Here is a 26,118-nt window from a genome sequence, read left to right on the forward strand (position 1 = left end):
TCATTTAAGCAGTTAATTCAAGGTGAAATAATAATGTATTTGGGTATGAATGGACTTAGTCACTTCCAATACTCGTATAGCGCTTCTCTCGTATCTTATCATGGATTTAATCAGCCTACAGTGCCTACACTATGCACAAAAGGGGCTAGTGTCGATATAAATTAAAATAATTCAGAAATAATATTGTAAAAAGATTCACTAGCTTAAAAAGTGTGAATTTTGGAGTTAATGCTATTGAATATGTTTTAAGGCATTGCGAAAGTCGCTCGAATGACCCACAAAAGCGACTCTTTTGTTGGATAGTGTTATCAATGCTTTGGAAGAGATAAGATAAAAACTCGTGAAATATTAGGTGAATAATATGTGGGGTTTTGTCCTCTTGTTAGTCATGTACACTTAATCGATCGGTGAACACGCCTAAAGTTCAATTTTAGTTTGCAAAAGAAGTTGTAGAACAATGAATTTAATAAAATCAGCTACATTAGCTGCAGCGATTTTTTGTATCGTTTTGAGCCAAGTTTCTGGCCAGACGAAAGATGAAACCACAACAATCAAGCCAGAAACGCCAAAGGTAGCACATAAAATGTATTCCCCACAAAATTCTGTTGAATAATTAATAACTAAGCTAAATGGTGCTAAAATCAATTCAATTCCAAGGAAATGCTGGAAACGTGTAATTTTCTGAAAGTAGTCTGGGTATCACGAATGCAATTGTAAAGCTGGCTAATAATAAGTCTATAATAGAGCCGATAAGATTACCCATGGAAGTGATATATATAGTTAGATTTCAGAGAATTTGTGCAACTGAACTGAAAAATATGTGCATTAGTGAACAGATTGTGTTAAATTCCATATAAATTATAAACCATACAGGGCAAGTAATATTTGTGAAATTAATACAACAGACGAAAAATGGATGACTAAATTATATGTCTTATCCTAGAGTATAAAATATCACTATCAATTCGTGATAAGAAAAAGTATTGCAAAGCTGAATCGATAAAGATGACTAAAAAAAAGACCAAAGAATTCACCATAATCTACACAAAAAATTTAAACAAAAATAACGTGTGGAAAGCGCAAAAGTATTTAATTTCTATGTTTGTCGAATTTGAAATGAACCATCTAAATATTAACGTTTGATAAAACAGACATATTAAGACACTAGTTAACATGGCAAAGCTATTTCCAAGAAACATTTCACTATATGGTAGTCATTAGTTATGTAGTTCAGTATACTTGCAGGAAAAAATCAAAGTAATTGATAGCAAATTGTGTAAAAAGTGCGATTGCTATATCGACACCAACTTGCTGGAGTGCTCCGGAAAACTACAGGATTGGTTGTCCGCCGAGGACTGGGAGATTCTGATCAACGGCGATGTTGTGTTCAAAACAATCAGTCTGGAGCACAACAACCTGACCAGCGTGCCAATTCTGCCGAGATACGATGTGGAGAACTTGTACTTGGCTAATAACCAAATCGATTCCATTACCGTGGCAGCTTTTCAGAATTTAACCCAACTAGTCACACTCGATTTGTCGCATAACCGATTGACTTCGAAAGTTCTGGTGCCGGATGTTTTTAAAGGTCCCTTCACTATCCACGATTTTGCGTCGTTGGAAAATCTAAAGATTCTCAACTTGGGATACAACGATATTCATAGCTTGGATGCGGATCTGTTTGAACACATTCCCCACATTGAGGAACTCGTTCTCTGCTCAAATAGATTTCATGTCATCGATCAACTATCAGAAACAGCCATTTCCGGCTTACAATCGTTGAAGGTACGCGAAATTCATATATTTTATTATAGTTCTACAAACTCCAAAGATCTTTTAGACCTTGGATGTCTCTTATATGGAAATCGACGACTTGCCGGATACAATTCTACATGGTCCTCGAGATCTTGAGATCCTTATAGCAGCTGGCAATTTGTTTAATCAATTGCCAAAAGCCCTGAAATATGCGACGAACTTGACCAGCCTGGTCTTAAACGAAAATCCCATCGAAAATTTGATTGGCGACAAGTAAGAGGATTGATTCTAGGATTCGTTTAAGTGTATGCACAAAACAATATAATTATTTATTTTTCAGTGTATTTCCACCTTTGACAAAATTGACCCACCTCAGCATGACTTTTATGTCCAAGTTGTACAAAATTGGGCCAGGAGCATTTAGTGAACTGCAAAGTAAGTTGTGAACCTGCCAACTAATGGCTTTAATCGAACAACCACTTTTCTTTAGGTTTAACCGAACTGATATTGTCCGACAACAAACTGCTAAATGAAATTGATGAGGAGGCTCTATCCAAGAACGTAACTGGTGGCCAGTTCTTGGACTACCCGCCATTGGAAAAGGTAATTCAAGTGCAAAAGCATGTAGAGCTTCAATTAACTAAATAACATAAACTTACAGGTTTACTTGAATAATTGCAACGTGTCGACATTGCCGAAACAACTACTAGTGCGCTGGGATAAACTTAAGGCTCTGGATCTTAGATTCAACCCGTGGAATTGCGACAACTCCAATGACTACTTGATCAACGTCTTGATAGATCGAATCAACAAGACCACGCCTGTTCTGGCCAAAGATGTCAAGTGTGGCGGTCCGAACAAGTTAAACGATGTTACGCTGCTCAGAGTGGCGAATGAACATATGATAGAAAGTTCGACGGGCAGTCTCATATGGGTTGGACTCCTGGTTGTCCTGCTTATCGCGGTGCCGACCATCATTGGTGCCTACGTAATGAAGAGGCGCGGCTGCTTTGGCGTCTTTAGGCGTCATGACAGCGGTGCTAGCAGTGCTCTCTATAATAGGACTAGTTTCAACGAGGATTTCCATATTTAACTTTCTTTTTGTATAATAAAAGCCTTGAAGCCTTAATATTCCATTAAACGGTTGGTAATTTGGCGTAAATCTGTAAATACACTTACATAAATTAAGTAAACGTTTATTGTTTTATACCCTTAGTTTTATTTACGGCTATTTTGCTTTAGATTAGATACCAAGCTCTCTTGTTTTATAATTCTTAGTTAAAGTCAAACGAGAATACCGAACGTTAATTTCGAACTAAGCCCGATTGAAAACCATTGAAATAGGGATGCTCCAAAATGTCCTTGGCGGAAATGCGATGAACCGGATCGTAGATTAACATCTTTTGAATGAGATCAATACCATTCGCATCGAGATTCTTCAACTGGTTGGTCAATTGGTTCGTGGACCAGCAGGGGAACGTGTTCTTATAGTCGGGTAGCGAAGTAACGCCCGGCCAAATGTCTTCGGTAGGTGTTTTCAGAATTCTGCAATCAAAGGGTGTGAGTATCACATGGAATAGAAAGTAAATCACCTGAGTTTACCTAAACATTCTAAATAACTGGTCAATTTCCGAGTCACCCTGGAACAGCGGCTTTCTCGTTGCCATCTCCGCGAATATGCATCCAATGGACCAGATGTCGACGGGACAGGAATACCGGGGTGATCCCAGTAGCACCTCCGGCGCTCTGTACCACAAGGTCACAATCTCGTGCGTATAAATGCGCACCGGAATGCCAAAGGATCGGCCAAGTCCAAAGTCGGCGACTTTTATGAGGCCACTCTTGTCGATTAGTAAGTTCTGCGGCTTAAGATCACGGTGAAGTACTCGCCGACGATGGCAGAACAGAATGGCGCTAGTTATTTGGTACAAATAGCTACGGACCAATTCACTCTCCATGTGCTTATCAACTGGCAGCGAATCCATGTATTTCTTGAGGTCCATCGATAGGAATTCAAAGATCAAGTATATGCGATTCTCCTCCATCAAAACATCCTCCAAACAGACAATGTTTTCATGTTTCAACTCCTTAAGCAACGAAATTTCTCTGTAATGTATATTAAATATTACTACATTAAAGAAAAAACATGTGATTAAAGTATTTTAAGGCCTAATTATGGAGATATTGGTGTATAAAAGTATTCGCAGGATTCCAATTAATAAACATTAATAGAAAGTATGATGATGTACAAATGAGCATAAGTATGCATGTAAGATCGTACATACACACATATGTATGATGAAGCCGCAACATAATTATGCTATACGTCCACAGTATAAATTAAAAACAATATTGCAAAATCTTTAAACCAACCCATAAGATGTCAAGGAACATACTTTTATTTAGGCATATAAACCATTTGAATGGAAAAATCGCGAAAGAATATGAAACATTTTGAGGCTTGGGCGTCCAAGCCGCGGCATTTTACCTGATCGCGGTTGATGGAACCCCTTCGTCGTCGGACTCCAAGCGGATTTTCTTCATTGCCACAATCTGGCCCGTCAGGCGGTTGCGACCCTTATACACCACGCCATATGTGCCCTCGCCAATCTTCTCAATTTTCTCGAAATCCTCCATAATTTATTAAGCTATTTATTTGCAAGCCACCGACTTTTAAATTAGCGCGTTTTTGACGTATATGCTGTAGTATTACCAGACAGTTTAAACGATGCTAAGCTAGCTACATTTATTCATTTGGAATGTGGGAAAGAAACTCAATACAATACGGGCAACTTATTGAATCGCTGTTCCTAAAAAAAGAAGTTAATATTTTTTTAAAGTTAATTTTAATGTACTGTAAAATTCCCGATTTTTTTGAGCGATTTTTTTCATTAGGACATGAATTTGTTTGTGTTCTAAGACATAGGTTTTCTTAGGTTTCTGCTAATATACTATTATTAACGTTGAGTTCTTGGTGCAATTAATTTTCGTTTTATTTCTTTTGAAGGTGAGTACCGGTAGAACGGTATTTAAGCATTTAATTTAAAATATATATTTATAATAGGAATACCGCAACTGATTTAGTTCATTTTTGTTGCTTCAAAATTACTAAGCCTCATGTCGATATCTTGACACACCTACATGCATGCCGCAAATGTGCATAACATATAAAACATAGTTATTTATTTTTACCGACACAGCAGGCAATGTAAACATGTCGTTTTTAGGTAGGATTGCAGAGAAAACTTCAAGGCTCAGGTAAGTCCAGCCGCTCTTAAGTGTGACATATCTCTCTGCAATCAGAAATTACTAATGACCCGTTTGTTTATTGTAGTTGCCTTCGATTGATGTCGGTGTATCCCACACACTACGTCGAACCAATTGTACAAAAAGATAAACAACAAGACCAAAAGAATGATCTGTCCAAGCTTTACCATGTGCCCATCAAGGCGGCGGTCAACAAGTCGTCTGATACCATCTTCCACGACGATACAAAGCATAAAATGATCAATTATATAACGAAAAAGGGGAACAGTGCCTTGGCCAGAACACTTTTGTCTAAGACACTGGAGCTAATAAAACGCACCCAGACGGAGCACATGAATCTGGCCAAAGGGGAGAAGACAACCATAAACACCAATCCCGAAACGCTTCTAAAACAAGCTGTTGAAAACTGCCGACCACTCCTCCAAGTCACCGCCATAAAACGTGGTGGTGTCACCTACCAAGTCCCTGTTCCCATCACCACGAAGCGGTCATACTTTCTGGCCATGAAGTGGCTCTTGGAAGCTGCCCGCGAGAAGGAGCGTAAGGTGTCCCTGCCGGAAAAGCTGGCCTGGGAGATTCTCGACGCAGCCCATGGCCAGGGAAGAGTCATCAAGCGAAAGGACGATCTGCACAGGCAGTGCGAAAGCAACCGCGCCTACGCACATTACCGATGGAGCTAAATGTACAACGAGCTGTTTTTCCAATGAAATAAACTTTTCATATTTCTGTTTAATATCTATGATTAGGTTTTGTGTCCGGGGAATGTCTGAAGAAAACGGAAATAATTCCTGGATTCATGGGGATTAAAAACGACTTTACGTTTATACAATTTTCTTATGAAGCTATGGTGCCATTATAAAAACACTTTCTTAATATTTTTCTTATTCGTTGTTTATATTCAATTTGAAAATTTATGGATAAGCCAAATAGTTTAAAATTATTAAAGCTTGATTGTAGATGTGTATAATTATCATTCAACCCTTGATTATTGTTTGCTTGAGAAATATTTTTTTGAAACCTAGTCTGTCTTATCACACTTATACTATGTTTATATATAAATTTACCTAACCTTCCTTGCTTCTGAATTTAATTTAAGATTATACCAGATTATATACAGAGTCCACTTTTTAAAATTCCTATCTATTTAATGTCAGTATAAAATGCAATTTCATACAAATAAATTATCCTGCATGTGTCAAAAATATATTTTTTCAAGTGCAATAGTTAAAAAATGTAACCTGTTCATCGCGCAAACACAACGGTGTAAACGGTGCGTTAAGGTTGTCGAGTTGTACGTGTATCGAAAGGCCTATCGATTCTTATCGAATCGCAACGCTACAGATGACGCACGAAGAGAACAAAGATGGCGATCCCGAGCACACGAAAATTAAAACGAGCTGAATGATAAATAAAGAATTTTTTACCTATAGTTGAAATTCGCATAAGCGCAGTGAACTAAATTAGTTAAAAGAAGTGTCATGCATATTTGCAATGTGTAAACGAAGAGTTTATCGCAAAACGGTTTACTTTAGCTGTGCATTTTGATATAATCCCAAAACACATAATCTTACTACTAGTTGAAGTCGACTGGACGACATTACAAAAAAAAAAGTTGGGTAAACTTATCAAACTGTTGTTGGAATCACAAGAATTCTCGGTATTAATACGAAAGAGATATGTATATGTAATACATACGCTGCTGGTGGCTCAACGTCAACACTCGCTGCAACAAAAGGAATTGCATACATAGAATTAACAGTGGATATTAGGGTGAGTACTTTTCACGAAATGTATTTTAATTCGGTGCAATCGAACGGCTAGAAAACATAGCTTCTAGCCGTTCGATTGCACTTTTTATGCTGCCCATGGATCTGCATACGTTTATTTGTTGAATGTGTGTATATACCCGTGGGTACAACAGCCTTATGTACGAATTAATTCCTCTTAAATGTATGTGGATACCATTTTCATGATTCTGCATACATACACATGTATGTATGTATATGCATGTACGAATGCTCGTAAACAAAGTAACTACTTATGTACAAGCGAGTAAATGGGTGTAAGAGCGTATGAATTAACTTTATTCCCCAAATGCGTGTGCTTGTGTGTGTGTGCGTGTGCATTTGTTCGTTTGGGAAGTTATTTTAAGTTTTATTTTCGTGCAACAAACTCACGGTTTTCATATACCATGTACGTGTATATTTCATGTAAGTATCATGTACATGTGTTCATGGAAAATGTTGTGAATCAGGTGTAGAAACATTTCAAGAATCGGTATTGTGTTAGTTTGTTAAATAGATTAATATCGTTAATAATTTAATAGTCTATTTATTATGCTCCGTGAGTTTTGAATAATTTTTTTTATTTTTAATGTTGAACCTTGGCAAAACATTTAGCATTTAATGCGTTTAAACAAATACATTGAACAAATTATTATTGTTATCTGGAAGGTTTGCCTAAGAAGTTAAGTTTGATTAACTATTAATTCTGATATAAAACAAGTAAGGTCAGGAACATGGGCATCCAAAACAAAATATGTAAATACAAATACTTTTATGAAGCATATTTTTATTAAACCAACCAAATTTAATAGTTTTAGTTGTGCCAGCACACATTTTTAAACTATTTACAGGTAGGGCAGGTTACAACACCTGCCACGCCCACTTTTAGGTCTAGTTCAATTTTTCTACTGCGCTTGTTGATAAGAATATAATCAGTTGTAGTTGCATACTTCATACCATTTAAGTATTTCTTTCCTTTTTTAATAAAATTAATCTTAATTTGATAATTGGGTCAACAAATAAAACAGACTTCTTTAAAGTTTGGATCATTGTAAATTGCCTATTCATTTTCGCTGGCGCTAAAAGTAGTCAAGCAACTTTTTCCCCATTACTTGTGCAGGACTTGTACTTCGCCTGGTGGATTGGTCATAAAGCCAAAACAAAATCCCTGATTAGGTGGTTTTAGGATCTATTTAAGCAGAATCATTGGCTTAAAACATTTATCATCTTAATCATAGTCTCACAATGCTAAGGAAAGGGATTTAACTTAACATTCTATGCTGCTCAATATTCATTAAAAAAATTCGTGTAAACTATAAACACTTTGCGTACAGGTTGCAGGTGATAACCTGTTGCATTAAATAAATTTAAAGTAAATTAATTCCACCTGGTTCGCGGAATTATTATTATTTTTGTTAATATATGTTCAAATATATGATCTAGTCTTTAGTTTTCCTTTTTCATGGAACCATTTCAGTATGCGAATTACACGTGTAGACAGCATTAACTTATGTCCCCCCCGTTGTTTTGCAGATCTATTGCTGAAATGGCGACCAGTGACGATGAGCCGATGCACTTGTATGAGGTGTTCCAGAACTGCTTCAACAAGATAGCCAACAAGCAACCGACGGGGACGGTTGGAGCGGATCGCGGCGGTGGCGGTGGCTACCACTCGCCGTACGGCAGCCTGGGCGTTGAAAATGGCATGTACCCCAGTGACTTCAACTCGATGCACGATGCCGTCAATGGCGGCAACAACCGATATGCCAACGCCTCGACCGTCGATCAGTATTTCGATTCAGCTGCCGCCGGCAGCGGAGGTGCATGGTGTCAGCCGCAGATGAGCAGCGCCAATAGCTACATGGGCCAGTCGGCGTATCAGAATAGCGGCCCGCTCTCTGGCCACTCGATAGACCAGCAACAGCAGCAGCAGCAGGTGCACCAGGCGGACGGACTCGGAATGGGCGGAGGTGGCGGTGGCGGCGTCGGTGCCGATGGTATGCACTGCCCGGTGACCACGGGTCTGCCGCCGATTAGTTCTTTTCGTGCCACCTCCGGTGGAATTGGAGGACCTGGTGCCGGACAGCAGGCACCAGTTAACGTTAATGTGAATCCCCCAGCCGTGTTCAATTCGCCGCAGGCCCACAACCATAACCACACAGTACAAGCACAGCACAGTGCACTGTCCACGGCTGGACCGCTTGGCCATCACTCGCTCAACCACACGCCGCACGCACATTCCCACACACTCCCGCTCCCGCACGCCCTGCCCCATGGCCATACCCTTCCACACCCCCACCACAGTCAGCAGAACAGTCCTGCCGTGCAGAGTTCGGATGCGTTCAGTGGTGCCGGGGCCAGTGTGAAGGTGGCCGGAGCTGGTAATTCCTCGGCAGCGGCACTGCGGCAACAGATGTACATGCCGGCGGATCAAAGTATTAGTAGTTTCGGCTCGAACCCCTCCACGCCCGTCAACTCGCCTCCGCCGCTGACCCAGTCGGTGGTTGGTGGCGGCGGAGAGCCGTCCGTGTCCGGCGGCTCTGGATGGGGTCACTCGGTGCTAAATGGCGGACCCAGCTCGAGCTACGCCAGCGAAATGGTTCCTGTGTCCAGCTTGCACACCATGGCCTCGGTGTTCCAGGGCGTTCGCATGGAGGAGCGACTGGACGACGCTCTGAATGTGCTGCGGAATCACTGCGAGCCCGAGATGCTGGCCGGTGTCAATCAGTCGCTGGCCTCGATCGACAACATTGATGCGTTGACCTCGTTTGTGCCCAACTCACCGTCGCATTTGGGTAGCGGTGGGAACTCGGGCTCGGTCAGCAACACGTCCAATGCAGCACTGGTGCACGAGGTTCTGGCCTTGGGCGCCGCTGCTGCTGCCGGCACATCCGGCCAATCGGTGGGCGGGGCAGGAAGCCTGGCCAGTTTGAAACTCGATCGCAGTGCGTCCACGTCCTTGCCTAAGCAAACGAAAAAGCGGAAAGAGCACACAGCCATTAGCAATTCGGTTCCGGCGGGCGTGTCCACCACCTCGAGTCTGACCAGCCTTGACATTTCGGACACGAAGCCGACCAGCTCCATTGAATCGTCGAATTCGGGACTGCAGCAGCATTCGCAGGGGAAGGGAACGAAAAGACCGAGACGCTACTGCTCCTCGGCGGACGAGGATGATGACGCCGAGCCGGCAGTGAAGGCCATTCGCGAAAAGGAGCGGCGGCAGGCAAATAACGCGCGCGAACGTATCCGCATTCGGGATATTAACGAGGCGCTAAAGGAGCTGGGTCGCATGTGCATGACGCACCTGAAGTCCGACAAGCCGCAGACGAAGCTGGGCATCCTGAACATGGCCGTCGAGGTGATCATGACGCTGGAGCAGCAGGTGCGCGAGCGCAACCTGAATCCGAAGGCGGCGTGCCTGAAGCGGCGCGAGGAGGAGAAGGCCGAGGATGGTCCCAAGCTAAGTGCCCAGCATCACATGATACCGCAGCCGCAGCAGGTGGGCGGCACGCCCGGCAGCAGCTATCACAGCCAGCCAGCGCAACTGGTGCCGCCATCATCGCAGACCATCAGCACCATGACCATATCCCTACCCGTCAACCAGGCCAACAACGGCCTGCCACCCCACTTGCAGCAGCAGCAGCAGCAGCAACAATCACAGCTCGGACACGCCCAGCTTCCGCAATAGCATGCACCGCCCAGGAACCCCTTCTGGAAATCGTCGTCGTCCCTCTCTTCCATAAAAACCGAATGTATTGAAGGCTCCGCGGCCAAGTACTCAGATAACTTGGAACTGGAGAATCAGGTTTTAAGCAATATGTTCTGGCGTTGTCGTCCTCCCAAATTGCAACCACAACCCCTACAAAATGTACAACACTTTTAACACACAACAAAACTAAATGAGAAGAAAACACAAACACACACACACAACAAACAAAAACAAAAACAAAAAAGATGAAAAAACGAAAACAAACGCCCAAATGATTGCCAATCCACACACAGAATTGCTCTTTTTAAAACGATTGTATATAGCTGTTCCATTACGTTTAACCTGGGAAGATCTTTTTCGTTTTTTAGAATGTTTGATTTTAATAATTATTTGTTTTATTTTGTGCGATATCACCGTAGCCATATTTTTTATATACAATTACATGCATACATAACGACATAATTAAGTGAAAATAGTTTTATAATAAAAAAAAACACAACACATAGACTTACTTCTATATATTCCCGAGAGCTAAGGAATAAATATGTCCATATTAATATTTTATATTGCGTTACAATGTTCTTCTTATGTGATTACAGAGAATATTTGCACATTGCGGTAACCACGGAATTAATCGTTATCTAAGATTAGCTGGTAATTGTTGTAGTATCTTAAGGCTTCAAAGAGACACGTTCACGTGTTGTATCATTTAATTAATTATATACATAATTTCGCGCTAGGGTAGGGCAATCGGAATTAAGCGAGTGATGCCATTATAATCTTAACTGAAATTGCAGAGTGAAGCCAATTTGAATTCCCCGAATGTGTGTTTAATTTTACAGTGACAACAGCAAACTCTTTAAGCCACTGAATTCTTATGTAATACATAAAAGTGATTCGAAAACTTTCTCGATGGTTTTCAGTCGAACTTTGCCCGATCATTTTTTAGCTTTCGTATGTGTTTTACACCGCTTACGTACTTCATTGAAACAATTTACCTGTACAATCTTTAGACTTCTTGACTTCATTGATTTCGTTATGAATAAATGGTATAATATAATGTTTATACCTAATAATACATGGTTGAGCTGTCGATTTATTGGTTTTTGCTGCCAGAGGTTTCCATCTGATATTAAAGATCTTTAGCTCGGGGATCCACTGGGTTCAAAAACCTTAATTAATTTGTAAAAGTTCAGTTCCAGAGGGAATATGTGTTATAAACATTTAACATTTGAGATTATAACTCAAAAAACGGTCAAACAATTGTGACTTGCCCAAATTTTACGTTACCCGAATAATTATCAATGATAAGGTATCAGGCTGTCGCAATTGCTTACCTCATTCAGATTTGATTAGAACTCTAATCTTATAAATATTAGAATAATGTTTCTTATTAATCACTGACAATCAAGGCATTTTACATATGTGCATTTGACATGTGTATTCTACATGTAATCTTCCAAATCGACATGTAAAAATACTGATCAAACTAGAACTTTTCCATTTGTCTTTTACATGTAGTTAAAATATGAAATCACAATAACTATAAACTAAACGGTCTACTATTTAGTTTATCAACCATTAAGCCCTTAATCTTATAGTTTAAATCGTTAGCAACAATTAACTTGCACAAAACAAAACCATTCCAGAGCTATTTACAAAACTTTTATTGCCATGAACTTTGTTCCTAAATGCACAACTATGATGTTAGTAATTAACGTTTAAGGGTCGCATTACAAGTTAGACACATTCGAGTCCAGCACGGACAGAGCCTCGTCCTTCTCCTCCTGCAGCTCCTTGCCGGTAACGCTTAACTTGGTCTTAGCGAAATCGCTGAGGGTCAGGCCAGAGACGATTTTCCATTGCTTATTCTTGATCTCGACGGGGAACGAGAAGATCACATCCTTGGGCGATTCGTAGCTGCCGTCGGAGAAGACACCCATGGAGACGAACTGGCCGGGAGCAGTGCCGTTCCACCAGTCGTGCATGTGATCGCAAGCGGCCTTGGCCGCCGACATCGCCGATGACATTTTGCGGGCCGCAATGACGGCGGCTCCACGCTTCTGTACGGTTTCCACGAAGGATCCCTGCAGGTAGCCATTATCGTTGATCGCATCCACCACGGACTTGACGGTACCATTGGCGGTCACCTTGCCCTGTCCAGCATCGGGATACTGGGTGGAGGAGTGGTTGCCCCAGATAATGATGTTCTTGACAGCAGAAATGGGCACACCCAACTTGGCGGCGATCTGGGAGGTGGCGCGATTCTGATCCAGGCGCGTCATGGCCGAGAAGTTCTCGCGGGGAATGGAGGGCGCATAGGAGGAGCAGACCAGGGCATTGGTATTGGCCGGGTTGCCCACAACCAGCACCTTGACGTCCTTCTTGGCGAACTTGTCCAGAGCCTGGCCCTGGGTCCTGAAGATCTTCACGTTGGCGGACAGCAGATCCTTGCGCTCCATTCCCTCCTTGCGGGGCATGGCGCCCACGAGGAAAGCAGCCGAGACATCCTTGAATCCAACAGCCGGGTCGGTGGTGGGCACCACCTCGACCAGCAGCGGCAGAGCGCAGTCGGCCAATTCCATGACCACGCCCTCGAGCACACCGACCATGGGCGGAATGTCGAGCAGGTGCAGCACGATGGGCTGATCCTTGCCGAACACCTCGCCGCGGGCAATCATGTACAGCAGGGAGTAGGCGATTTGGCCAGCGGCTCCGGTCACCACAACACGAATTGGTTCAGCCTGAAAATATATTCACTCGATTAGAAACAATCCTTTAAGTGTATTTCATTTTCCTTTTTTCATTTCTTTATGCATTTTCCCTATTTTATTTCATGAATATTCTTCGCTATGTTTAGCTGCAGCTAAACTAATTATACTGTAATAAGGGGCGAATTTTTCATCCAGCCTTTGGCTTTGAATCTATATTTTATTTTTAGACGCTTGGCGGCGATGAAATATATGCGAAAACAGCAAACTACTACACCATATATCGTATATATCCAGCTCGCCATTTCCAAATTAAAACCCATTTAAGTGCAATTTCAGCAAAATTAGTGAAAATATGATGGCTGAAAATAAACAAAAGCGCGACTAGGTTTTTTGTTACTGTTTTCAAATGGCTCTATATCAGCTTGCATTTGTTGTTTACGATAGATAACATTGCTAGAACTCTAAAATGTACTCTCCATTTAGCTCTGAGCTGGCATTTTCAATAGTTATAGATTTAATAAACCATTTATAAGTGGTGGGCTTTGATTTTTGCTTGCTAGTGCATTTTCCGCCCATCCTCGTTACGCAATCCCAGTTAATCCTTTCCTAAGGGCACTAAAAGTAGGCCACTTGTGGCAATTGACCCCTATTCATATTTTGCCCTTTAAGAAAAGTTCAGGGCATATTTTTCACTAAAATGTTGCTAAAGATGGGAATTACCATCCATAACGTATATTATTTTATATGCCTGTACATAGATATATTTGTCATTGAAGAAGTTTGAAACTTCCAAACAATTGGAAGCGTAACCCCAGGGAGCATTTAGCATTTTTGATAAGATATGACAGATTTGAACTGCATGGACTTTGCTTCACCGCCTCCAATCATCCGGTTTATATAAGCCCTATCTGCTCCGGCAAGAGCTAAAAAAACATGAAAACAACATTTTTATCGCCCTCAATTGGCAATTAGCTGGGATTTGCAATAATTTGATGCTTTTGGGTGCCTCTGCAAATGCAACATTTGTGCATACGTTCGAATTTACGTCACTAAGGTTTTTGGTTTTTAAGATTAGCATGGAGAGAGGTCAAATGAATGTTAAATTTCCAGAAAAATTATTGCGACCAATCACACATACCGTCATAACTACACATTATTGTGTGCGGCACTTTGAATGCATATGTATGCATATTCTTCACATTTGATAATCAAATATGCAGATTATTAATAATAATTTGATTATATATACTATACGGGCGTAGCTAAAAATTGCCGGCAAGCTTACCATTTTAGAATTTAACAGGTGCAACGCTCCACGGACGAACTTCAAGTAAAAACGTAAATAGGGATCGCCAATTGGGAACCTGTTACTTTTCACAATTATTTTCCAGTCACTACTTTTCGAATAAAAGTAGCCGTGACTCCATCGCGATAAGAATAATGGCATCACGCTTTTTGCCAAAACATATCGATTATGTTGTTCCTTATAAATTTACTAAATTTTTAAGTAAGACAAACAGTTAATTAGTTCTGTTATAGTTGTTAATTTTTACACTAGCTCCAAAAAATGTGAACACTTATATAAATAAATAACACGATGATAAATTAAAAATTTTTATATATATAGTTATTTAGTTAGTTAATGTAAACAAATAAAATTTGCAGAAAAATCACCAGTCATCATATTTCTTTGTATTATTCTTGGTCACTTTGTTTACAAATACAAAATTAGCTCCTAGCTATATTTGCATATCTAAAATATGCAAATGCAGTCGTGTAAAGTGATTCCTTCGTTTGCTGCTATCGATAGTTTGAGCTGTGGAAAAAAATCGAATGTTTCTTGTGGAAAAAATTGGAGTCTTTAATTTGGCGAATCCATTCGTTTACTTTGCGTTTATTTTTAGCCTTAGTACTTTCGTTTGATACGTTTGCTACCAAGTATTTATAAAAATTAAAAAGCGTTCAAAAACACAATTAACCACTGCAACGTCGTTTCATCAACTATTCAGAGTGAATAAAGAAAACCTACATCACACCTACAATCATACGTGTTACGTGTACATACATATGTGTATGTATATATACTCTTGCTTATGTACATTAAACATTTGTCGTTTTCCTTTCCAACCAGCCATTTGTTATTGTCTAAAAATCGATTTTCGTTACTCTCTTATACGAGTACGTGATTTGCCATAATTAATAAACAATAAATCACAGCTGTGTGGTTTGGTAAATAAGTGCAGCGTGAATAATGTACGCTTATGTACATAAACACTCGCATATGTGTGCGTATATAGTGGATTAACAAATTGCTGATGTACAACTATTAAGTGATTTTACAATGCATACGCAAATATCGATGCAAATTCTAGTAATTTTGCGTTATACCCACACGTATTGACATTTCGCCATATTCACACACATGTTCGGTTATTAAACCCTTGAAAATTGTACTTTCTTTTTGTTCGTGTTTTCAAGAGAGCTTCCGTTTTAAATTTGAGAACTTATTGATGTACGCAGGTAGTGCGTACATTTCCGAGTTGGTTTGATTTCCGTTATGAAAAGGTATCCATATTTAAAAATACTTTTTGTGTTTTGTGTCTGCGTTGTAGACATATGCGTGTATGTGTGTATATATACACAATAGAATTACCTGACGGTAAACACCTTCTTCGGCTCGCATTAAACTGTCTTTTTTTAAAGGTTGCATAAAGTCAACAAAACCACGAATACAATGGGCGGTATATAAACAATTTGGCACAAATCACAACTATCCGTAAAAGCCTTAAATATGCATATTAACGAAAGTGGTCAGCTACAGGTGCCAAATTTCCACAACTTGTTTTCGTAGTGTGTAAAATAACGCCAATGGTCCGGGTGATTCATCTAATGAAGATCGCATGCCTTCCTTGTGTATTAGGTGTTTTAGGTAGACAAAATCATATATGTATAGTTTAGAAGTACAAGATAAGGGGAATAACCTTCCTATTTCAATGCAGGTTCATACCAATCTGATGGAAATCCATCCTACAAAAGCTATCCTTGAGATTTGGGATATACACTCAAAACTTCAACCTATTCAAATATATATTATTTATACCTATAAATTTTATTTACTTTCTACAGCTTGGTTCTCATCATTATCAACAATTTTATAAAAATTACAACTGCGAGTACTTCATCACTAATCAACAAATCACCTGAAAATGAACGGCCTGAGCAGTAATGATGATGCAGTCGAGTGCCCTTTGTGTATGGAGCCGCTTGAGGTGGACGATCTGACCTTCTTTCCGTGTACCTGCGGATATCAGGTACATACTGTCATAAAAGCCCCCTTATCAGCAGCGTATTCAAGTGCTTTTGCTTCCAGATTTGCCGATTCTGTTGGCATAGGATCCGCACGGATGAGAACAAGCTGTGTCCGGCATGCCGAAAGGAGTACCCCGAGAATCCAGCTGACTTTAAGCCGCTGTCGCAGGAGGAAGTAAGTCGTGGTCTCCTCGTATTTATTCTACTAACTCCTCCTCTTCTTTAGATGATTGCCTTCAAGTCCCAAAAACGCCAAAGGGACCAACAACGAAAACAAAAGATCACCGAGAACCGCAAACACTTGGCCAACGTTCGCGTTGTCCAAAAGAACTTGGTGTTCGTTGTGGGCCTACCACCCCGACTTGCTGATGCAGACGTATGTTGATTTTGCGCCTTAGATAACCGACAGCAACACCACTCACAATTGCCATTTTCAGATATTAAAGAAACACGAGTATTTCGGTAAATATGGGAAAATTCATAAAGTCGTTATAAATCCAAGTACCACGTATGCCGGGGTCCAGGTAAGAGTTGTAAGATTCAATTATTTATTACCTCTATACATTCATACATATGGCCCAATGGGCCAATACCCGAGTTGCTTAGTCATTTTTAGGTGGTTTCTATGAAAACTTTGATAATGGCACGTTTTCATGAAACTGAACAGATTTACGTGTATCTACCAAAATTTATTTTCGATTAAAATGAATTTGAACCTTTTGTTGTTAGCTGCTCTGGTAAGCGAACATTGTTTATAACAACAAGTTTAAGTTTATTTTGTAACATTTTTTATTAATATATGTGTATTTTTTTATTTTAGGCAAAATTGTGTGCGAAATGCAAAAATTTCTTGTTAATTTATGATTAAATGGATCGGAATTTACGTTCTGTTTCCGTGCTTATGCTAAAAAAAAAACAACTTTTGACCAATTATGATAAGAGTCTATTTTAGAATAACCCCGATTATTTTATAAAAATCAAAAAGCGTAACATTTGATCAACCTGCTTTCTATAAAACTGCGAGGGTATCAGAGTTTTCGGTCCACCGAATCGCGCGTCCCACTCTGCCATCATAGCTTATTCCAATTTTTTCGATTTTGAAGGGTCCATCTGCTTCTGCCTATGTCACATATGTTAATAACTCGGATGCCTTGCGGGCCATTCAAAGCGTCAATAATATTATGATAGATGGGCGGCTCATAAAGACCAGCTTGGGAACAACCAAATACTGTAGCCACTTCATGAAGAACCAGCAGTGTCCCAAGGGCGACTGCATGTACTTACATGAATTGGGCGATCCCGAGGCCAGTTTCACAAAGGAGGTAAGTTGCGAGATAACTAAACTACACAAAGGTGTCCGTATCTAAATGTGCTCATATATTATTTAAAGGAAATGCATCAGGGAAAGCACCTGGAGTACGAGAAGCGCCTGCACGATACTCTAATTGCCTCATTGGGACCGAATGCAACAGGTATTGTAAACGGTAACGGAGCTTCTAAAGCAAATGGTAATTTCAGCCAAGCTACATACTAAATGTCTTAATAATGTCTATACCCAATCAGCCGCGATTCCATCGTCATCGTCAGCGTCATCCTCGTCCTCTGGATCGGGTACAAATGGTTCAAGTGCATCAGGTAATGCCCAGCAAAAGGAGGCGTGGCCTAGCTTATCGGTCTCGCCCATCAATGGCAAAGAGGCGGCTGCCAGTGCGACCAGTTCCAGTGGGAAGAGTAAACGGGAGAAGCTGCGCAACGAGAAGAGGCACGAGAAGAATAAGGCGAAGAATAAGAACGGCAGCAATACAAACGCCAATGCCTCGAACAAGGAGAACTATGTTCCCGAAACGAGAAGCAGCACAAGTACTGAGACATTCGCAGAGGCCACTGCGGATGCACCGGCTTCCACCAAGGCAGAACCGCCGCAAGCCTCTAGCAATCGGTCGAGGGCGGAGCGTGGAAAAGATCGGGCCACGGCTAGTGCAAAGGAGCAGAAGAAGGGCAAGGAAGCTGCTCCAGCACCTGCAGCAAGTAAACCGGCGGAGCGGGTTGAAACGAGCGAGAGTACAATAAGACAAAAGAAGGCGGAAGTAACCGAAAGCTGTGAAGATAACTTACCACAAAAGAGATTAGCGGGAACAAACGTTCAAAGATCTGTGAGCTCTTGTAGCGAAAATAGCGAAGGACACGTCTCTGAGAGTAGCTTAAGTGAGAAGAGTTTAACTGGTGATTATGTGGAGGAGAAGTGCAATAGTGTGAATTCGGAAAGCCAGCCAGAAAGTGTAAAGTTTCAGGAGGAGCTCGAAAAGAGCAACGAGGCTATTGTCGAGGCCGAAACGATTCTGCCAGCAGCTGAATCCTCTGAGGACATCAGCCCCGCTGCAGTGGCGCCCAGCAATGGAGAAGACGAAGAATGCTTACCCGTTGTTGATCCAGTCGAACCACCGAGTCTGGTGGATAATGGAAGCAGAGTAACAGGTATTGTAGCTTATCCATTAAGTCTACCACACTCTGCTAACACCTTTCGTTGCAGATGCGCTGTCTAAGCTCAACATTTTCGATGACACGCCTAGCTATTTCACATCGCCATCATTCCAGCAAGCCCCCATTTTGAAGAATAAGCTAGATTTGGAAATGCGACAGTCTCATTTACCTGACTTGGTCAACGGTAAGTTACGAATCTTTGAAAATAAAGAGAATTCTTTAATTTAGAAGTGGAAATTTTCACATTTTTCGGTTCTGCTAAAAAATATCAACGGGCTTAAATAGACATTGATGGAATCCAAAAGGCAGCCAATACAAACGGTAATGATTTCATTATTAAAGCATGTATTATTTGAACTAACTCATATTTATTCTTAATTTGCATACACAGAGTGGGAAGAAGCCTTCAAAAATGTGATGATGCGCAACACTAGGCACGTGGAGGAGCAACTGCTGCAGCAGCAACATTTGCAGCAGCAGCAGAAGCACCACCACCAGCAGGTGTTGCATCAACAGGAGGAGTTCCTTCGCATGCACGAATTACAGAAACGCAACAACTTTGCGACGCAAATCAACGGTCCTGCGAATGGTAAGTAAATTCCTACTGTGATGTGTACCGAAACTTTAATAATTGTGTGTATATTTCCTTTTAGATTTCCTTAGCCATTTCCAGGCGAACTCGCTCGATTTGAACAGAGCTCAAGCCCATGCAATCCTTCAGCAACAACTTTTGCAACAGCAGGCAGGCGAAAATCTATTTGGCGGCAACATGTCGAAGTTCTTTGATTTCCATAAAAGTCAGCAGCAGTCACACCATCAGTATCTAAATGGACATCCGCCTCAAATCAATGGGAATGGTGCTGTGCCGGAGCCGCAAAGAGTGGCGGCCTCTTTGGAAAGCAATCGACTGAATTCGCCTTTTGTCGAAAATGGTGGGACATACTTTACAATGAATATGCTGGCCAGCCCGCAATAATAATATTTACGTTGTTATCCTAGGACTTATAAACTCGCAGCAGCAGCAGCAACAAAAGCAGAGAATGATGGGAATGTATGAATTTATGGTAATGAACCCAAATGGATTTAAAAAGCAACATGCTAATATCATATTTGTTTCGATTTCTAGCCTCCAAACACGCAATCTCAGCAGAATCGGTTTACACAGAACTCGATAGTCGACGATGACTTAGGTAAGACCTTGTTTTTATCTCACTTTGAAGCCTTTTCACTGATTGTCCTTGTTAAAAGGATTCGACCCCTTCGTTGAGACCCAAAAGGGACTTGCTGAACTTATGGAAAATGAGGTTGTCCAACAACAGAGTATTAATAATGAGAACCCCTTACCGAAGTTGCCGCCACAGCCTCAAGTTCCACCACATCCGCAATTGGTGGACAACCTGCAGCGAGCTCGCATGCCGCCGCCAGGCTTCAATCACGTCAACACATTGGGCTTGGGCGGTGCATCCAGACTGCAGCTCACCAGTAAAATAATGCCCTTCATGAACATGCCCGTCAATGGGGTGGGCAACAGCGGTGCCCAGGGACAGCACCAAATACCAATGGGTGTCAACTGGAATGCGCCGATGGGCATACACCAGAACCCGGGACAGCCCGTGGGTGATTCGCAATTGCAGCATCCAATGGCTCACAACAAGGGTAAGCAATTGAAATGGTTACATCTTTTGGTACCGAGAAAACTGATTGATCTAACTAATTATTTGCATTCGCAACAGTTTACAACAACAGTGATTGGACTTCAATGGATCCGGCTATACTTTCGTTTAGACAGTTTTCTTCTTTTCCACAAAACCAAATTCCCCCACATCCTCAGCAGCAACAGGATTTATTTTTGCAGCATTTGGCTCAACAGCAAAATTCCCAGAGTGGTGGTAAGTGGTGCAACCAAGAGCTTACGGATCAGCAGTCGATTAAATTGCATCGGATTGTGTACTTGCAGGTTTCAACAACCAGCCACAGCAAATGCTTCCTATGGGGATGCCCAATAGTTTGCTGAACGGACAACAAACGCAGCCGCCACAGGTCAATGCCAATGTTCAGGGCATGCTTGAGTTTTTAAAAAGCCGTCAATTCGTTTAGCTACAATACATATAAATAATACATTTGTTTACCTGTACTCTTTATTAAATATTTCTTAAAGTAAATATAGGCAAAATAAAATTCGAATATAATGAAACTACATGATACAAACAAACAGACGGTCCAGTGAAATTCAGCCTACTAAACGCATTTGTGCAGCAAGCGAATAACTTGGATCCCGTCTCCCCGCGCCGGACGTGTCCGCATGAATCCAACTGTAGTATCCAATGAACCCCGTTCGGGGTGTAGTCTGCTTGGCGATAGTGCAGCCCCCAGTGATTTTTCAAACTTGAAACCAACTCATTCCAATTGCTTGCTGGATAAAAGACAGATTACCATGGCAATAAGTAGCAAAGAAAACCTCGTGATGTGAAATTATCGAGACTGTGTAAAAATGTCAACTTTTTAATAATAAATACGTGACTTGAAATGGTTGAAAAGAATTTATTACTACGATCCGAACAACTATTTCCTATTTTTGGCGGCGTGGGGCAGACGGTTCCCTTGGCCAGCAGCGCCACCCAGGCGCATCGCGTTGTTAGCAGCACCTCCGTATCCCTGGCCAGGACGATTGCCGACATTGTTGCGGTTGCCGCCACCCTGGCGTCCGCCGCGCTGATTTTGCGACGAGTTGCCGCCGCGGTTTTTGTTCATCTCTGTACGATTCCTCGACTTGGCCTGCGCGTCCTCCTTGACCATGTCGATTACTTCGTCGGGAATTCGCAGATATTTGATGGTGCTCCCGCGGATATAACATTCGGGCATGCGCCAAAACCGATCGCCATCCTGCAAAGTACACATAAATATATTGCTATAAACAAGCTCTCCATGTTATCATTTTTCCGGCTGTTTACACATCAATACGATTGTATTTGCACACCGGCCATCCACATATTTAATTAAAATATTACCTTTGAGGTGCAAATAACATCGCGCAGATTAATATTCATCCACGAGTCGCAACTGACCAGATGACCATTGTATGTTTCACCATTTTTCAGCTCCACCAACTAAGTAAATTAGAATAAAAAATTATATGTATGACCAATGTGTGCAAATCCAAGCATCTTACCATGGGATGGCTCTGTGCTGTTTTTAAAAGTGAAAGTGGCAGCTAAAACACATGAAAATTAATCATTTTGCCCTTTATTTACCATAAAATAATATTGCTTACCATTTTCGTGAAGTAATCGATTAATATAGCGATAATGTGAAATCGATAGAGATGTCTATCCCTTAGTAGGAACGAAATGAATATGAAACACGTACTTATTAAAAGCGTGTTCCGTTTTCCGATTTCTTATAGCATAATTTTAAATGGAAAACAAGAGAGAATTCTATAGTCGACTTCCCCAACTATCCCGTTACTCAGCTAGGGTAAATTTCATCACTTTTCTGCGATATCTATCGATATTGGGGAGTAAAATGAGAAAAAAATTTAAAATTGTTCAAAAGTATGGGCGGCCTTAGGGCGTCGTTAGAGTTGCGCTGCGCTGAATATATATATACAGTCGGCGGAACAAGTTCACGGGACAGTTGGCGAGACAATCTGCGTGACAGTCGGTTTTAATACTTAACCAAACGAATAACAAAACATGTAACTTATTTTAAAGCCAACCGGCTTTGCAATGACTGCAATTCATTTAGTAAAAGAGCAATATTATAGCGCACTTGTTGAAACATGGACAGTGGCAATTCTAGAGTTCGATATTCCTTGTTTTGGAGCTTGAAGTGGAGGACTATTGTAGGTTTATCAATTTGCACGGTACTAGAAAATAAATTAGTAAAGTGTAGTAAAAATAAAATAGCGAAAAGGTTGAATATTTACTTTAATGATAAGGAAATGTTGATTCTCCATTGCAACTTTGACATTTTGACACGGTCCATTTTAGTGTCTGAAAAGTTCTTGCTCAGTACGTCTCGATGGTTTAGCAAAACTTTGCAGATATCTTCAACATATTCTTCTGTTAAACTGTTAATGATATTAATAAAAATTATGTTAGTAACGGTCAAGTTTTCCAAGTACATATGCATATGAATACTTACTTTAAATCGTCCATTAAGCATTTTCGCAGCTCATGATGCTTTACCACGCCCTTGGGATATCTTAAAAAGATTTGCATTGTCAAGAAAACCATTGTAAAAAGTTCACAAAAGTTCGGAGGGATCTTGTGCCCTCCATTTGTTAGTTTATTAAGTGCCAGGGAAAGCACTTCCGACGAAGACTTCTTTGATTCGATGTAGTGCACAGACACTTGAATAAGGACACGCAACATGGACTTAGTCAATTGCGGAGTGAATGGAGTGTATGGCTTAACACTCCTTAAAAGATTATATCTAAACGAAGACGACATATTGAATATTCATAAATTTCTTACAAAAACATAAACAAACTAGAAATGATACGTCTTCGATATGAGTTATTTCGATATTCGGTGCTCACAATCGATATTAATCGTGTGGTTTTTTTGTAATTAACAGAAATGGAAAGAATATTTACATAAATCAAATTAAAAAGCAAAAAACTCTAGCTATGATTTTTGATATTAGTCTTAATAAAATAAGAAATTAAACATGATATTTTTGCGTCTTTAAATTTACTGCAAATAGGTTATCCATTTTGGTAAAATATTTCAATAATTCAGTTGTTTATTATAGAAATATTAAAATATTTTATTAACCACTTGAATTTAGTTTAAATTACTACTAACTGGCTTAATTCTCCCATAAGTGTTGGAAGTAGTTTACTTTCTCATTAAAAATGTATGATCCAATTTGACCTGTCAATCAAAGCTACACTTTGAATCAATTAAATTATGAATTAGAAGCTGCTAAGCAAATTATGAACCAATTGAAATTAGAATTAGTAACTAGCACCTGCAATTCATGCTGTCAATCAAACAAAAGACCTTACTATATAAAATGGCACTACTTCTATAAAATGGCACAACATGCCCGGCAGGATAAACAATAGTAAAATGAATCTCTTAATCGGTATGTTTATTTTAATACTAGCTGCAGGCGAAGGTGAAATAATTCCGAGTATGGAAGAATCCGTTCTAACTAACTTCGTGGCAAGTCTAGTCAAAACCAAGCAAGCAATAGTGTTTTCATGTTTATTTAAAGGTAAGCAATGTGCAAATTTACAATAAAGGCCTTCATCATATATTTATTGATAGATTTTAAGGAAATCTCTTTTGCATTGATGAGAATCAATCAATTTGTGAGCGTAGTTAACCTTAACCAAAGTTATTCACTAACATCCATATTGACGCGGGAAAATTACGCTCGAACTTCTGTGCTGGTAAATGCCAGATGCAGTGGATCATCTGAACTTCTTTTTGAAGCCTCTGAAAAGAGGTATTTCAACAAAACCTATCAGTGGTTTCTCTGGGGTGTTGATCTCGAGGTTCAATCCCTATTTCCTTTAAATCTCAACTATGTTGGTCCCAACGCTCAGATAACCTATGTTAATGAAACCACAGATGGTTATGCGTACTGGGATATTCATTCGAAAGGACGACACTTAAAGTCGCATTTGGAAATCAATTTGATAGCAACGTTGATAAACGATACATTGAATATTGCTTGCGATATTTTCCATTTGCAAAGCATTGATTTTCGCGGGCAATTTAATGGATTAACTCTAAGAGGAGCAAGTGTTGTAAGTAATGAATAAGTAATATAGCTAATTAGATTATTGCCATTTCAATTTTGGATACTAGATCGACAAGGAGGATATAATCTCAAATGAACAGATTGAATCAATTCTTTCGAGGCCAACCAAGGATGCTGGAGTGGCTGCTTTTATAAAGTATCACTACGAGCTTCTGGGACTTCTGAGAGAACGCTTCAATTTTACGGTCAACTTCCGAAATTCTAGAGGATGGGCTGGACGCTTGGGCAATACTACCTTTCGATTGGGACTCTTGGGAATCGTTATGCGAAATGAGGCAGATATAGCCGCATCCGGTGCCTTCAATCGAATTAATCGCTTTGCAGAGTTTGATACAATACACCAGAGTTGGAAATTTGAGACGGCTTTTCTATACCGCTACACTTCCGATTTGGATACTCATGGAAAGAGTGGTAACTTTCTGTCGCCATTCAGCGACAGAGTTTGGTTGTTCTGTCTTTTGACCCTTGGTGCTTTTAGTATCATTTGGGTGCTATTTGAAATTATCGACTGCAAGATATTGCGTAGACGAGTTAATAGCCAAAAGCTGGAACATTTAAATCAGAAAAGTCCGGTGATTTGCATTAAGACCACGTGCATTGAACGAATTTTGCAGACTTTTGGAGCTTGTTGCCAACAGGGTTTGGACCCGAATCCTGTAGATCGTTCAGTGCGCTTTCTGGTAATGACACTGTTCCTATTCTCCCTGGTTATGTACAACTATTATACCTCTTCCGTGGTGGGCGGATTGCTTAGTTCTTCAGATCAGGGTCCCTCTACAGTCGACGAAATAACTGCAAGCCCCTTAAAAATATCATTCGAAGACATTGGTTACTACAAAGTCCTATTCCGAGTAAGTTCATTCAAAGCATTATATATTTATATTTCTATTACACGATTTATTTTACAGGAAAGCCAAAATCGATCAATTACAAGATTAATAGAGAAAAAACTTTCTTCGTCAAGAAGTTTAAATGAATTGCCAATCTTTAGCCATATTGAGGATGCTGTTCCATATCTCAAAGCCGGCGGATTTGCTTTTCATTGCGAAGTGGTGGACGCTTATCCGGTGATTTCAGAATATTTTGATGCCAACGAGATCTGTGATCTGCGTGAAGTCTCCGGTCTGATGGAGGTTGAAATTTTGAATTGGATTTTACACAAGAACAGCCAGTATACCGAGATTTTCAAAACAGCGTAAGAATTGAGTCATACGCATGTTTTTGTTTTGATTCTGTCTTTGCTTAACTGACCAAAAGAAACCACAAAATCTTTCACTGGTTTTATTTATTAATTTAATCCGGTCTTATCTGTGTTCCACATTAG

The 26,118-nt window shown here is 40.4% G+C and overlaps 9 protein-coding genes across 15 annotated transcripts; 5 read left to right on the forward strand and 4 right to left on the reverse strand.

The window, feature by feature from the left end:
• The first annotated feature begins 45 nt into the window (after nt 1-45).
• On the forward strand, nt 46-2,962 carry LOC117141939 (leucine-rich repeat-containing protein 15). 2 transcript variants are annotated; one of them, XM_033305691.1, is made up of 6 exons: nt 46-571; nt 1,246-1,785; nt 1,841-2,028; nt 2,096-2,190; nt 2,246-2,358; nt 2,417-2,962. In XM_033305691.1, exons 1-6 carry the CDS (start codon nt 458-460, stop codon nt 2,846-2,848), a joined length of 1,482 nt encoding a protein of 493 aa, XP_033161582.1. In that variant the 5' UTR covers nt 46-457; the 3' UTR covers nt 2,849-2,962. The 2 variants fall into 2 exon arrangements, with proteins under 2 accessions (XP_033161582.1, XP_033161590.1); XM_033305699.1 differs by having other exon boundaries at nt 439-571; nt 1,230-1,785.
• LOC117141958 (cyclin-dependent kinase 1) lies at nt 2,951-4,471 on the reverse strand. Its single transcript, XM_033305725.1, has 3 exons — nt 4,244-4,471; nt 3,358-3,861; nt 2,951-3,300 (listed from the first exon to the last, which is right to left on the reverse strand). The coding sequence occupies exons 1-3, from the start codon at nt 4,390-4,392 to the stop codon at nt 3,060-3,062; spliced, it is 894 nt and encodes a 297-aa protein (XP_033161616.1). The 5' UTR covers nt 4,393-4,471; the 3' UTR covers nt 2,951-3,059.
• Nucleotides 4,472-4,880: 409 nt separating this feature from the next.
• On the forward strand, nt 4,881-5,757 carry LOC117150573 (28S ribosomal protein S7, mitochondrial). Its single transcript, XM_033317525.1, has 2 exons — nt 4,881-5,013; nt 5,090-5,757. Exons 1-2 carry the CDS (start codon nt 4,970-4,972, stop codon nt 5,700-5,702), a joined length of 657 nt encoding a protein of 218 aa, XP_033173416.1. The 5' UTR covers nt 4,881-4,969; the 3' UTR covers nt 5,703-5,757.
• Nucleotides 5,758-6,367: 610 nt separating this feature from the next.
• Nucleotides 6,368-11,079, forward strand: LOC117150647 (protein daughterless). Its single transcript, XM_033317629.1, has 2 exons — nt 6,368-6,792; nt 8,340-11,079. Exon 2 carries the CDS (start codon nt 8,353-8,355, stop codon nt 10,492-10,494), a length of 2,142 nt encoding a protein of 713 aa, XP_033173520.1. The 5' UTR covers nt 6,368-6,792; nt 8,340-8,352; the 3' UTR covers nt 10,495-11,079.
• Nucleotides 11,080-12,158: 1,079 nt separating this feature from the next.
• LOC117150648 (malate dehydrogenase, cytoplasmic) lies at nt 12,159-14,691 on the reverse strand. The gene is made up of 2 exons (XM_033317630.1): nt 14,515-14,691; nt 12,159-13,259 (listed from the first exon to the last, which is right to left on the reverse strand). Exons 1-2 carry the CDS (start codon nt 14,674-14,676, stop codon nt 12,249-12,251), a joined length of 1,173 nt encoding a protein of 390 aa, XP_033173521.1. The 5' UTR covers nt 14,677-14,691; the 3' UTR covers nt 12,159-12,248.
• Nucleotides 14,692-15,070: 379 nt separating this feature from the next.
• Nucleotides 15,071-21,231, forward strand: LOC117150646. 6 transcript variants are annotated; one of them, XM_033317623.1, is made up of 17 exons: nt 15,071-15,300; nt 16,356-16,540; nt 16,600-16,713; nt 16,765-16,914; nt 16,976-17,071; nt 17,642-17,860; nt 17,929-18,046; nt 18,102-19,013; nt 19,069-19,203; nt 19,305-19,340; nt 19,411-19,608; nt 19,673-19,951; nt 20,019-20,083; nt 20,146-20,209; nt 20,268-20,675; nt 20,753-20,908; nt 20,977-21,231. In XM_033317623.1, exons 2-17 carry the CDS (start codon nt 16,436-16,438, stop codon nt 21,114-21,116), a joined length of 3,195 nt encoding a protein of 1,064 aa, XP_033173514.1. In that variant the 5' UTR covers nt 15,071-15,300; nt 16,356-16,435; the 3' UTR covers nt 21,117-21,231. The 6 variants fall into 6 exon arrangements, with proteins under 6 accessions (XP_033173514.1, XP_033173516.1, XP_033173518.1 ...); XM_033317625.1 differs by having other exon boundaries at nt 17,929-18,022; XM_033317627.1 differs by having other exon boundaries at nt 17,929-18,010.
• A 255-nt stretch (nt 21,232-21,486) lies between these two features.
• Nucleotides 21,487-22,392, reverse strand: LOC117150651 (U6 snRNA-associated Sm-like protein LSm4). Its single transcript, XM_033317632.1, has 4 exons — nt 22,291-22,392; nt 22,189-22,230; nt 22,028-22,126; nt 21,487-21,902 (listed from the first exon to the last, which is right to left on the reverse strand). Exons 1-4 carry the CDS (start codon nt 22,291-22,293, stop codon nt 21,582-21,584), a joined length of 465 nt encoding a protein of 154 aa, XP_033173523.1. The 5' UTR covers nt 22,294-22,392; the 3' UTR covers nt 21,487-21,581.
• Nucleotides 22,393-22,488: 96 nt separating this feature from the next.
• Nucleotides 22,489-23,527, reverse strand: LOC117150649 (COMM domain-containing protein 5). The gene is made up of 3 exons (XM_033317631.1): nt 23,163-23,527; nt 22,945-23,088; nt 22,489-22,884 (listed from the first exon to the last, which is right to left on the reverse strand). The coding sequence occupies exons 1-3, from the start codon at nt 23,468-23,470 to the stop codon at nt 22,719-22,721; spliced, it is 618 nt and encodes a 205-aa protein (XP_033173522.1). The 5' UTR covers nt 23,471-23,527; the 3' UTR covers nt 22,489-22,718.
• Nucleotides 23,528-24,220: 693 nt separating this feature from the next.
• LOC117143596 (ionotropic receptor 75a) lies at nt 24,221-26,096 on the forward strand. The gene is made up of 3 exons (XM_033308346.1): nt 24,221-24,780; nt 24,842-25,645; nt 25,703-26,096. Exons 1-3 carry the CDS (start codon nt 24,250-24,252, stop codon nt 25,991-25,993), a joined length of 1,626 nt encoding a protein of 541 aa, XP_033164237.1. The 5' UTR covers nt 24,221-24,249; the 3' UTR covers nt 25,994-26,096.
• Nucleotides 26,097-26,118: the final 22 nt, after the last annotated feature.

The sequence above is a fragment of the Drosophila mauritiana genome, chromosome 2L (genome assembly GCF_004382145.1).
Source record: "Drosophila mauritiana strain mau12 chromosome 2L, ASM438214v1, whole genome shotgun sequence".
Lineage (NCBI taxonomy): Eukaryota > Metazoa > Arthropoda > Insecta > Diptera > Drosophilidae > Drosophila > Drosophila mauritiana.